At 63.4% G+C, this 11,657-nt stretch overlaps 9 protein-coding genes across 9 annotated transcripts; 3 read left to right on the top strand and 6 right to left on the bottom strand.

Moving 5' to 3' along the window:
- Positions 1-6: 6 nt before the first annotated feature.
- Positions 7-2,302, bottom strand: MJAP1_003885 (uncharacterized protein; the record flags this gene model as incomplete). Its single annotated transcript, XM_060267808.1, has 3 exons — positions 7-1,057; positions 1,080-1,470; positions 1,714-2,302. 3 exons carry the CDS (start codon positions 2,300-2,302, stop codon positions 7-9), a joined length of 2,031 nt encoding a protein of 676 aa, XP_060123791.1.
- Positions 2,303-2,948: 646 nt separating this feature from the next.
- On the bottom strand, positions 2,949-4,382 carry MJAP1_003884 (uncharacterized protein; the record flags this gene model as incomplete). The annotated part of the gene is made up of 1 exon (XM_060267807.1): positions 2,949-4,382. The coding sequence occupies one exon, from the start codon at positions 4,380-4,382 to the stop codon at positions 2,949-2,951; it is 1,434 nt and encodes a 477-aa protein (XP_060123790.1).
- A 679-nt stretch (positions 4,383-5,061) lies between these two features.
- Positions 5,062-6,024, bottom strand: MJAP1_003883 (ribonuclease Z; the record flags this gene model as incomplete). The annotated part of the gene is made up of 4 exons (XM_060267806.1): positions 5,062-5,207; positions 5,230-5,347; positions 5,370-5,684; positions 5,707-6,024. The coding sequence occupies 4 exons, from the start codon at positions 6,022-6,024 to the stop codon at positions 5,062-5,064; spliced, it is 897 nt and encodes a 298-aa protein (XP_060123789.1).
- Positions 6,025-6,090: 66 nt separating this feature from the next.
- Positions 6,091-6,304, top strand: MJAP1_003882 (uncharacterized protein; the record flags this gene model as incomplete). Its single annotated transcript, XM_060267805.1, has 2 exons — positions 6,091-6,122; positions 6,145-6,304. 2 exons carry the CDS (start codon positions 6,091-6,093, stop codon positions 6,302-6,304), a joined length of 192 nt encoding a protein of 63 aa, XP_060123788.1.
- Positions 6,305-6,332: 28 nt separating this feature from the next.
- Positions 6,333-7,132, bottom strand: MJAP1_003881 (uncharacterized protein; the record flags this gene model as incomplete). Its single annotated transcript, XM_060267804.1, has 6 exons — positions 6,333-6,446; positions 6,469-6,527; positions 6,550-6,617; positions 6,640-6,778; positions 6,801-6,998; positions 7,021-7,132. The coding sequence occupies 6 exons, from the start codon at positions 7,130-7,132 to the stop codon at positions 6,333-6,335; spliced, it is 690 nt and encodes a 229-aa protein (XP_060123787.1).
- A 36-nt stretch (positions 7,133-7,168) lies between these two features.
- MJAP1_003880 (uncharacterized protein) lies at positions 7,169-8,378 on the top strand (the record flags this gene model as incomplete). The annotated part of the gene is made up of 2 exons (XM_060267803.1): positions 7,169-7,755; positions 7,787-8,378. 2 exons carry the CDS (start codon positions 7,169-7,171, stop codon positions 8,376-8,378), a joined length of 1,179 nt encoding a protein of 392 aa, XP_060123786.1.
- A 24-nt stretch (positions 8,379-8,402) lies between these two features.
- Positions 8,403-9,110, bottom strand: MJAP1_003879 (uncharacterized protein; the record flags this gene model as incomplete). The annotated part of the gene is made up of 1 exon (XM_060267802.1): positions 8,403-9,110. One exon carries the CDS (start codon positions 9,108-9,110, stop codon positions 8,403-8,405), a length of 708 nt encoding a protein of 235 aa, XP_060123785.1.
- A 42-nt stretch (positions 9,111-9,152) lies between these two features.
- MJAP1_003878 (uncharacterized protein) lies at positions 9,153-10,622 on the top strand (the record flags this gene model as incomplete). The annotated part of the gene is given in 4 exon segments (XM_060267801.1): positions 9,153-9,457; positions 9,480-10,147; positions 10,170-10,587; positions 10,604-10,622. The coding sequence occupies 4 exon segments, from the start codon at positions 9,153-9,155 to the stop codon at positions 10,620-10,622; spliced, it is 1,410 nt and encodes a 469-aa protein (XP_060123784.1).
- A 64-nt stretch (positions 10,623-10,686) lies between these two features.
- PET8_2 (S-adenosylmethionine transporter) lies at positions 10,687-11,618 on the bottom strand (the record flags this gene model as incomplete). The annotated part of the gene is made up of 3 exons (XM_060267800.1): positions 10,687-10,887; positions 10,910-11,376; positions 11,399-11,618. 3 exons carry the CDS (start codon positions 11,616-11,618, stop codon positions 10,687-10,689), a joined length of 888 nt encoding a protein of 295 aa, XP_060123783.1.
- Positions 11,619-11,657: the final 39 nt, after the last annotated feature.

Genomic DNA, 11,657 nt, shown 5'->3' with positions numbered 1-11,657 from the left:
AGTATTCTATGATGATTCATGCCCCTTCTTGGCCATACGCAGGCACACATCCTCGAGCCACTCGGTCGCACTGCCGCTGCGTACACGGAGCGAGACTGAGGAAAGGTTCGGCACGCTGAGGCCCAGCGCACCCGGCGCACCCTTCGGCGCGGCCGACGTGACGTGGATGTCGGCGTCGCGGAGCTTGCGCTGACCCTGGCACTGGACAAAGTCCTCCGGCTCGCGCACGCCTTGCACGACGAGCTGAATACGCAAAGGACGCAGCGTACGGTCGGCGTGCTCGAGCGACGAAGTGCCGTGGCCCGGAAGCGCCGCCTGAGCGGCCTTGGCGAGCCATGCGGCTGTCGTCACCGGCGGCTTGTCGTTGAAGCGCAGGATCCGGTCGACGCACGGAGCATTGCCACTCAGGCGCTCCGAGCACGGTTCCATGGTCGTGTACATGATGAGCTCGAGCGGCGCGTTGCCTGCAGCCTGAGCCACCGCCTGCGAGCTGCGCATTTCAGGCGTGCGGCCGCAGTACCGCACGAGCTTCTCGAGCGCACACTCTTCCGCGTGCGTATTGCCCGGAAGCTCGCGCGAAAAGCCAGTAAAGAGCGCGTGGGGCTCGAGCACGTCGACGCCTGCCAGCGGCTCGGTCGGCTGTTCGAGGCTCGCGCTGGCCGCAGCGATTACACATCCGACCGAGAAGGCGGTCGTGACCGCTTCGCAGTGGTCGGCCTCTTGAAGAGCGGCGAGCATCATCTTGAGGTGAGCATTGTTCGACCCCTGGAACGCCGGGGCGCGCGCCGTGGGGTCCGCTGCCGCCGAGATGCTGTCTAAGAAGCGGTCGTACGTGTGTTCCTCGCTCCCATCGCTCCACACCGACCAGCTGTCGCGCAGACGCAGCGCGCGGCTCACTGGGTTCGTATATAGGAAAGCACGGAAGCGGCCGAGCTGCGAGCTGGCCGGAAGAGTGCGCGGCCAGCGCTCGGTTGCCATATAGTAGAGAATGCCGATGGCGACACCCAGCGACGAGCCAACAAAGATCTGCTCCGCAGTGTGGTACAAAAGATAGTGGCTGCGTAAGACGTGCGACGTACCGCGAGTAGCAGGTAAGCACACCCAGCGCGAGCACCAGTGCCATCATCACCGCACGGTCCGCCTGACGCATACAGAGCGTACGCGCGTACGTCCCTTTTTTGGGCCCGTGGCACAGCAAGTGCAGGATCCAAAACGCACAAAAGAAGCCACAGAACTGAGAGTGCGACGACGGCATGCCGAAGCCCGTGCCGAGTATATCCGTCGGCCGCTTCTGCTGGATACGGCGCTTGAGCTTGCCATTCAGCACCTCGCACATAATCTGGCCGATGAGTACGTTGATGTAGGTCGTCTCGCGGCGCTGCAGAATCACAGCGACGTACACGGTCAGCGCCAGCACAGGTGAGAGCGTGATGAGCGACCACGTCGGACCCCACGGGTCGGTTCCAGTGTCTGTGTGAGCCGCGCTACCTACATTGTACATGCGTCAGGTCGTACGCGACGAGCGCCTCGGCATCAATGAGCGCACCCATGTTCGTCTGCCGGGAACCTACGGCCTCCACATGGGTCCGTGCTACAGGAATTCCAGGGGCCCATGCGCAGCGCGTGGCGCCGTCGGCGAGTAAGACGTCGGCGGCCAGTACGCATGTGCAGAGCTGATCAGCGAGTGTTGGGGCTCCGTAAAGCAACGCGAACTCCACTCTGTCTCGGTGCCCTGCGAGGAGAGGGCCAACGGCGAGGCGAGGCGTTTGACGAGTGTATGGGGCACGCTGGGTGTCGCGACCTCTTCCAGCAGGTCAATGTCCTGCGGAACGTCGAGCGGCGCGCCGCGATCGTAGGGAACAAAGTGGGGCCGACTACGCGCGTGGCGACGGTCTGGCAACGGAAGGTACGTGGGCGACGGAACTTCGATCCACGGCTTGGGCGGCGCATCATGCTCGACATTCTCCTTCATGCCCCCAATGCCGTGGGACTCGGAGCGGTGCCGGCGCATGGCCGGGCGCATGTACTCTTTGAGGAGGCCGATGCGTGACGTCTTGCGACGAGGCACGGTCTCCATGCACAAGTCCTCCGCTGGCGGTGGGACAATGGGCAGCGGCGGCGGCGAGGCCACCTCCTTCTTGTCCAGCGTGCTGTGCTTTTGAGCATAGGACCCGAATGCACTTTGCCACCGCTTGAGCGTGCGCGACTCGCTCTTGTCGCATTTCGAGGAAGGCGTCGGCTGCACGCTCTCTTGCAGGGGCAGCGGCTCGAGCACGCCCTCTCTGCTCTCTACCTTGGCCATAGCGGGACGCGTTCCCTCCATGTCATGTACTTTTCCATGCTTTCGGTCCTCCCCATAGAGCCATTCGTCGCGGGCGCCCACCCTACCCCGCACCGGCGGTGTCACTTGCTGCTCCACATCCAAGGTTGGCACCGGCGGCAGGGCGCGCGAGTGCAGCTCCGGCGGTGGGACGGCCGGTGTGCTCGGCGCACCAGTGAGCGCGTGTACGCGGCTCTGAATGACGCGGCGGCCCGGTGATGCAGTGGCAGGCATCTGGATAAATCCCGTAATGGTGCCCTGCGGACCCAATATCACGGCGGGGACGGTCTGAAGTGGTGCCGGGCTTGTTGTTCCCTCCTCTGTCGGGGTAAACGAAAACACATTTTTAGAGCTACTCGGACGCACACCGGGTGACGTGGGCCGTAGGATAATGGTGACACCCTGTGCCTGATCGCCCTGCTCGAGTTGGTCGGGCCAGGGTGCAGACACGGCGCGACGGTGTCCGCGCCGTGGGTCGTCAAGTCGATTCTTTTTCCCCAGCGCCATGTAGGACGCTATAGTGATAAAAGGGCGGCGTGACAAGTGGTTTCCTTATATGTGCTATCTACTACGCCAGCGTGTCATGCTACAATAGTAGATTGCACAAAGACACGATTCTACCACGTGCTTAGGCGGCAGCCGCAGCGACCTCGTAGAGGTAGGTACCGAGCAGCTCGGTGCCCTTGATGTAGTTCGACAGGTCGAGCTTCTCGTTCGTCGAGTGCGCACCGTCGTCCGAGCGGCCCATGGGGAGCAGGAGAACGTTCTTCTGCAGGGCGTCGGCAAAGGTGAGCGTGATCGGGATCGAGCCGCCCTCGCGGGTCAGGTCGGGGCGGACACCGTAGATCTTCTCCGTGGCGCTGAACGCCGCCTCGTAGTTCCAGTGGTTGGGATCCGCGAGCCACGGCTTGCCAGGGTGGTCGGGCATGAGCTTCATGGTGTTCTTCGACTTGAGCTTCTTGAACTGCTCGTCGACGTACTTCTCCACGGCCTCGACGACCTTCTGCGGCTGCATGTCGGGCACAAGGCGGATCGAGAACTTGCCGACGACCTTAGCGGGGATGACGGTCTTGGAGCCGGGCTCGGCAAATGCACCCTCGATACCGTGGAGCGAGAGCGAGGGGTTGCGCATGCGCGCCATAAGCACCTCGGGCTTGGCGTTCGAGATGGTGGTCGAGCTGCCAGTCGCGTTGTCGACGTCCGAGATGCTAAAGTCCATCACGTCGTAGACCTTGCGCTCCTCGTCGGTAAGAGCGCGCACCTGCTCGCTGATGCCGGGGATCAGGATCTTGCCCTCGGGGGTGACGAGCGACGACATGATCTGGATCAGGTCGGTCATCGGCTCGTGGACCATACCACCAAACACACCACTGTGCAGGTCGCGCGCGGGGCCCTTGATCTCCAGCTTGAAGTAGGCAATGCCACGCAGACCGTGCGTCACACAGGGCTTCTCGGTGCCGAGCCAGTAGTTGTCCGAAATGCATACGGCGTCCACACCCTTGAACAGGTTGCCAGCCTCCTTCTCGACAAACGCATCGAGACCGACCGAGCCGCTCTCCTCCATACCCTCGAAGCAGAACTTGAGGTTCACAGGGAGCTCAAGGCCGAGCGCTTTGTGCGCCTTCAGCACGTAGAGCCAGCCGAGGATCGGGCCCTTGTCGTCGGTGGAGCCACGGCCGTAGAGACGGCCCGAGGCCTTGTCGTGCACGAGCTTGAAGGGCTCCGTGTCCCAGCCGTCCGACTTCAGCGCGGGCTGCACGTCGTAGTGGCCGTACACAAGCACAGTCTTCTTGTTGGCGTCCGTGCCGTAGTTTCCGACAAGCACGGGAGGGAGGTCAATCTCTTTGCCGTCGAGCGTCTGCTTGCCAAGCTCGTGCATCGAGGTCTCGGCGCCGACCTCGTTGAACTGCTCCTGGAGCCACTTGCCCATCTTGACCACCTCGGGGCGGTACGAGGCATCACCCGACACACTGGGGATGGCAACGGCCTCCGCGAGGGTGTCGACCAGCTGCTCCTGGTTCTTCTGGATATACTCAACAAACTTGGCCTGGTTCTCGCTCATTGTGGAAGCGTGATAAGTTGGGCTCGTGAGGGCTGCCCGCGCTATCAACCAACCTGCAATTACCGCGCATTTAATTGGCAGGGGTGCCCCACACGTCGCCTGATTCGCTGCAGCCTCCACACGTTCGCACAGACTCTCTCGTGCAGGGTCAGCAGCATGAGCCGCAGTTTGCGGCCATGGTTGCAGGGTCGTGCACGCGCTAAAGAGGCAGAGGTATGCAGTGACAGGAGGAAAGAAAGCGTAGCGAGGTGGATCGCCGAAAAAGACGCGCCGTACGTGCCGGGGAGCCGCGTGCAAATCGTTCGTGTACGTCGCGTGCCTCACCTAGTTCCTCACGTTCCGGCCTGAACACGCGCCCGAGCAGGAGCTCGACGTCTGGGCACAGGTCTGTGACCAGACCCACTACCTCCCGGCGCGATTCACCAGTGCAGCAGTAGACGCATTCCAAAACGCGTCGCCGATGCGCTTCACGCAGCTGCGCGGCGCGGTGATCGCCGTACACGCCTGCCGCCTGCGGCTCGCCCAAGTCCAGGTACAGTGCGCCGGGAGCCCCTGGACGCCCGAGTCCCCCGCGACTATGGTGCTCGATGTAGATAAATTCGCCATTCTGGGCGGCATCGGCGAGCCGCCGCATCCTGGGGTGCGTGACGCGATGCAGTAGCTATGCGTGTCGACGTTATTAGCAGTACTGGTCCTTCTTTAGTTCGACTGTCCAGTAGATCGGCGCATCTGTCTTGATCCAGATCTTGGCGCTGTCGCCCTCGGTCGTCGAGGCTAATTGGTTGCTCGTAGAGAAAAAGCCGGCGATCGACGATGCTTCGCCGTCTGCGTGAGCAAAAGGACGTACTTAGGTTCCACTCGAGCCCCTTTGTATAGATATGAGCTCCACTCGGGCCCGAACCGAGCGGAAGCACACCGCACGTCTTGCCGAGCACGTTGCGGTCAACGTACATGTACGTCTCGCCCTGCGTCAGTCGTAGCACGTACCGGCGGGATGATGCACGTTATGCTCTCATCCGAGACGACAATCGTGCGCGCGCGCTTGTGCAGGGTCGACCCACGGGGCTGCGGCTTCCCCTCCTCACCCGGCTCCATAATCATTGTCTCGACCTTGGCGCCCGGTGCGAGCTGCCACAACACGTGCAGGGTATGCATCGTCTGGTCCAAGCGCCCGCTCATGCCGCCAAAAATAACGAGTGGGTACGCGGGTGCATCATGCTTCGCTTCTTCGTCCTCCACGGTTTGGACAGACTTTTGGAGGTCGGTTGCATACTGCGACGGCTTGTGCACGACTGGCACGCCCTGTGTGAGCTCGACCACCTACCCGTTGTGCGAAGAAATCGCGGACATCTTCGCGCAGCGAGTCCAGATCGCCGCAGATCTGGTTGGGCAGCGGCAGATCCGACGATCCCGACCACGCCCCTGTCCCGACCGAGTCCAGCAGGCGGTTCGCGCCACCATCAGCGCACACGCGGAAGCTTGCGTGCCGCCATAGCCGAAGGAATGCGCGCCAGTGGTCCCGAGGAATTGGCGTGTTTAGCAGGACCAGAGCAAACGGAACCCTCGTTGTTCCCTTGGCCACCGGGGCCAGGATCTCGCCGAGGTCCCACTCCCGTGGGGACACTTCTCGCTCGTCCGCCATGGAGCACGAATTGTACCCCCACCCGGTCAGTGCGCCGCTGAGTCAGCAAACTTTGCACCGACGTCGATGCGCGCGTATGCCGGAGCGCTGTTCAGCTGGTAAGTGGTGCGCCTGACGCAGCGATGTCGCAGTGAAGCAAATGATTCTGGCCATTGACGAGCATACGCCGTGCATTGTGATGGATCTGGACGAGACCCATGTCCTTGTAAATGCCAACATGGTCGATACCCTGCAGGGCATGCTCGAAGCCGAGGTAAGTGGCGTGGCTAACGCAGTTTGAAAAGAATACCTATACGCTGGATATGTAGCTACTTAGGCTCGGTAATCTCCTCCGGCAGCTCGCCCGCTTTCTTCTTACGCTCCACCTCGAGGCGCGCGGCCATGAGCTTCGCGGTGCAGTTGCGCACGTTTTGTTCGGCACGCTGGGTGAGACTGGCAACGTACCTCGATACCGCCGAGCGACGCCTTCTTGTACGCCTCTACAGCGCCCTCGAGCTGCTCGCCTGGGTGAGTGGGGTAACGTACACGCTTCCAGCACCGCGCCGAGGTTGAACTGGATCTCGGCATCGTCGGGCGTCTGCGATGCAGCGGTTCTGGGTCAGTTGCGTGACGTACTGCAGGTGCTCGATCGCAAGGTCGGGGCGGCTCGGCTTCGACATCACATAGGCCGATGCGAGATTCGTGTGCGCGTCAGGGCTGTCGGGCGACAGACGCAGCGCCTCTTTCCATGCGCTGATCGCGCCTTCGAGGTCCTCTGCGTGAGTGCATCAACATACGCTCTTGGTACTTGCACACGCCAATGTTGTAGTACGCCGATGCATTCTCCTGCACTTCGATGCTCTTCTGGTACTCGGCAATCGCCTTTTCGAGGTCACCCATCTCGAGCGCCAGCGTACCGAGCTCCAGGTGACGCTGCGACTCGTCTTCGACGGGGTCCTTGAGCGAGACCGACGGGTCGCGTTCCGTGGCGTAGGCTGGGTTAGGGCGGCGACGTACTCTGCACAGGCACCGCCATACGCGGCATCGCTACAGCGACACGCGGCACACGCAGTGCGGGGCGGCGCGCAAGAACAGCCGCAAAGCGGCGCGCATTCATGCGAAAGGCCATGGTGAGTGGAGGTGCGTCTCTCTCAAGTCCGTGCTCATGGCTAGCGGCGACGCGGCGCCCTCGCCCGGCCCCTCGCCCGGGGCTGGGAAGCCCAGTGCGGGAAAGAAACTCTTTATTCCCAAGAAGCGCGTAGATAACATTTCCGACACGTCGCTTGCCGAGCTGCGCGCCGAGTTTGGCACGCCCCGCCGCGAGAGTGTTGTTCTCCTCTCGCCGCCCCCGGAAGAGACGCCGGCGAGCTGGGAGCTGTGCCCGTTCTGCGACGAGCCCATGCCACGGCCCATGTCGGCCAAGCTTACTGCACTTGTGCAACATTGGGTGCACAAAAAAAAGGGGGGGCTGGCCCTGCGCCCCACCGACACGATCGCCGTGTGCCAGCGGCATCGCGACGAGCACGATATTATACCCGAGGGCGAGCGGCGGGGGTGGCCGCTCGAGATCGACTTTCGCGAGCTGCGGCGGCGCATCACCGATCCACAGAAGCGGTACATGCGCGTGCTGCAGGACCGGCTGATGGAGCCGGAGCAAAGCACCTTTTTTCAGGCCGCGCGCCGGACGCGTGAGCATGTGGGCCGCAAGGCGAGCGCGAGCGCGCATCAGATCGAGTGCTTTGACGAGCGGCAGTGCGGATAGTAGGTGGCCCGACTGACACAGCTATGGCGAGCAAGGCAGCGAGCTCTTTGCCGATATCCTCTACGCGGCCTTTGTCCAGGATCCGTTGATGCCGTCCTTGGACCTGAAGAACAAAGCTGTGCTGGAAAAGATCCAGCCGCTCGACGCCGCGCAGTTCCTCGACGAAGCGCTGCTCCCTGAGCTGGTCTGCATGCTGATCCAGGACGACCTCGGCGGCGAAGCCAAGGCGGCGTACGACGATGCGATGCGCGTGCAGCGCGACAGCCGCAAGTTTGGCGTGGCCATGTACCCCAGCGACACGAGCGATGCACGCAAAACGCGGCGCACGTCGGGCGGTTGGCTCGGCCCCTCGCCGAAGCGCGAGCGCCGAAAGAGCACGTCGCCGCCGGCCAAACGCCGCAATACCAGCGACGGATACGTGCAGCAGACGCTCTTTGGCCTGCGCCGCTCGTCGCGTATTCCTGTCGGCGGCCCGCGCGTGATGCTCGACGGGCCAGACTCGGACGAGGACGAGGCGCAGCCGATGCACCAGCAGCGCCTGCACCTCTCGCGCGAGCCGTCCAGCGTCCAACGGCCGATGCCGCGGCCGGCCGGGCGCAAACCATCGATGTAGATATACAGCTACAATACACTAGGCCTAGGCCGTCTTGGCCGCTACAGGCTTCGCCGGCGTCTTTTTCACCTTGCGCTTCTTCATGGCCATGGCAACGGCGCTGCGCACATTGTCGACAATCTCGCGGCTCTGCTCGACGTACTCGTGGTCCTCGATACGCTCCTTGCGCTTCGTGGGCGCAGCCTCGGTCGAGGGGCCCGCCTCGGGCTGCCCCTCGAGAGCGTCGCCGGCGTCGTGGAGCTTCTGCGCGGCCTCCTCAAAGTCTTCCGTCGACTTGGGCTTGCGGCCCAGCATCTTTTCGAGCTTGGCGTACTTGCGTGTCTGCGCATCGTCGAGCGCTTTCTGGCGCTCGGGCTCCTTGGCCATATACTCAGCGAGGCGCTTCGCCTCTTTGATGGTGCTGAGGCGGCGGCCGTTTAAATCGCGGCACGAGTCCGTGTTGCCGTTGCTGCGCGCACTCATGCGCCCGCCCTGCGCACGCAGCTGGTTACCGAAACCGCCTTTGCCGCCGAGGCAGCGCACGCGCACCTCGAGCACGGTGCTGGGAAGCGCCTCGTCGTGGCCGACCTGGCGTCCGCCGCGCGTGGTGAGGCGCAAGAGCTCGGCGTCGTCACTCGCGAGGCTCAGGGCCTCGGCAACACCGTTCAGAATATCAGCGCCTTTGGCATCGTCGCTGAGGATGCAGTGCACCGCGCCAAGCGGCTCAAACAAGCGCAGGTCCACCGCCGGCATCGTTGCCACAATCGTGGAGGAAGCCACGTGGCTCTGTCGACCATGCAGGCGAGGTTCGCACGGTGCGTGCGCGGCCTGCGCAGTGTGTCGACGTTCCAGCGCGGCCCGCACGATCCCTACAATGCACTCACACGGCGCTTCAAGCCGAGTGCCGAGAAAAAAGGGCCGCTCGCAGGGTGGGAGGTGAGCATCAAGGAAAATATCTCGATGAAGGACGTCGCAACGACGTGCTCAAGCCGCATGCTCCAAGAGTACCGCGCGCCATACAATGCGGCGGTGGTCGATCGCCTCGAGGCGAGTGGTGCGCTGATCACATCCCGGAACAACTGCGACGAGTTTGCAATGGGGTACGTGGATCGACTCACCCAGCGGCCTGAATGTGCATTCCGTGTACGGCCCGGTTGCGAACCCGGCGATCTACGAGGATGTGAGGAATCCCGACTTTACCAAGCACGAGCCCCGTGCGCCGGGTGGCTCGTCGGGCGGCGCGGCTGCGGCGGTCGCCGGCGAGCTGTGCCGCGTCGCCCTCGGCACCGACACGGGTGGCTCGGTGCGTCTCCCCGGCTCGTTCTGCGGCGTATACGGTTTCAAGCCGTCGTACGGGCTGATTAGCCGTTGGGGTGTCGTTTCCTATGCCGACTCGCTCGACACGGTCGGAATTTTCGCGCGCGACGTCAAAGACGTTGCCGCGGTCCTCGATGTGATTGCCGGCGATGACGCGCGCGACGCGACGTGCGTCGACAATACGATGCGCATGCAGATTGCCGAGCTTACCGATGCGCGTATCAGCGAAATCGGCGTGCCCGGGAAGCCGCTGCACGGCCTGCGTGTCGGCGTGCCTGCCGAGATGTATCCTGCCGAACTCGACGAGCGTGTCGCCTACATTGCCGACGACGTGCTCGAGGCACTGCAGTCGCTCGGCGCGACGATTGTGCCTCTGCGCATCCCTGCGATGGAGCAGAGTATCAGTGCGTACTACGTGCTGGCGCTGGCCGAGGCAAGCAGCAACCTCGGCCGCTTTGACGGGATGCGATACGGTACGTTGCTTTCCTGACGCAGGTCTCTCGGTTCCGGACCAGGGCACGTTCCACGAGACGATCGCCGCGGCGCGCGCCGAAGGGTTTGGCGACGAGGTCCAGAAGCGTATTCTGCTCGGCACCTATGCGGTCACGACCGAGGCCTGGGACAGTTTCTACATGTCGGCCATTGCCGCGCGCTTCGCGCTTGTGCAGCAGCTCGCCGCGCAGTGGTCCGGGCTGGATCTGCGCATGACCCGTACTCAGAACGAGAACGGCGTAGATATCATGGTGCATCCGACGAGCCTGCGTGGTGCGCCGCGCCTGTCGGACAATCCTGCGGCGGAGTACGCCCAGGATGTGCTGACGACGTGGGCGAACCTCGTCGGGGCGCCAGTGCTGAGTGCGCCGGCCGCGCAGATGCTCGAGGATACCGACGGAGCACGCCTGCCGATCGGCATGTCGTTCGGCGCCCAGTGGGGCCGGGACGATGTAATTCTGCACGTCGTACATGCGCTACAGAAGCACACCGACGTCCTTGCTGCGAGGCCGGTGCATGCCTAGTGCCTATCGTGGAACGCGCCAGGCTGGATGATCTTGGCGACGACGTCAAACGTGCCGAGGAACACGGCACCGCCGAGGCCGATCCACAGCGTCCGGGGCACGACGCCAGCAAAGAGTGCGCCGGTGCCGCCCTGCTGGACGATGGAGCGGAGCGTGGCGAGGATCCGCGTATCGACCGGCTGGCCCCCCGCATGCGACTGAATGAGATACCATACATACCTTGGCTAGCATAATGCGCGTTTTGATCACATCGAGCGGCGTCGTGACTGCGGCCGCAAAGCTGCCCGCGATGCTGCCTGCGCCGGCGGCCTGCCACCAGCTCGGCTCTTTTTTGGGACCGGCCATGGACTGCTTGATGAACTCGTAAAGAGGGAACTGGATGCACGTAAACGGAATCTCGCGCAGAATCGTGCCGCCAAAGCCGCGGTACAAGCCAGCGATGCCCTCCCCCCCGACTACCTGGCGAAAGGCGGCCAAGGACGAGCTGCGGCCGTACGTGGCGGTCTGCTGCCGCGACTTGACCACCTCGGTCGGCACACGTACGAGGCACGCGGCGACTTCTGCGACCGACGCCGAAGCCATGTGTACCAACGGCGAGTTGGCCTTGGCGTCGTGCGCCTGGCCGGGGTAGAGCGTGCGTGAGAGGTACGATTTCAGCGATTCGTACGTCACGAAAAAGATAGAGGCTGCGTCAGTCATACTACGCACCCCCCGGCGCGCTACCGACCGCGACGCTGCCCATGCCGCGGTACACGCCCGCAAAGCCGCCGGCCTTCCAAAAGCCCTGCGCGCTCTGCAGACGCGTCTTGATCGTGTCGATCGGATAAAAGAGCAGGTCGACCGACATACCCGACGCCGCTCCGGCCATGAGCGACGTCGAAAAGGCAGGGCCCAGCTGCCGCCCGAGCGCAGCGTCTTCTGCCTCCATGATGGCGCACAGGGACCATGCATTCTATTGCTGACTAAA

Source organism: Malassezia japonica, chromosome 8 (genome assembly GCF_029542785.1).
Source record: "Malassezia japonica chromosome 8, complete sequence".
NCBI lineage: Eukaryota > Fungi > Basidiomycota > Malasseziomycetes > Malasseziales > Malasseziaceae > Malassezia > Malassezia japonica.
This window is presented reverse-complemented; position numbering and strand designations above follow the sequence as displayed.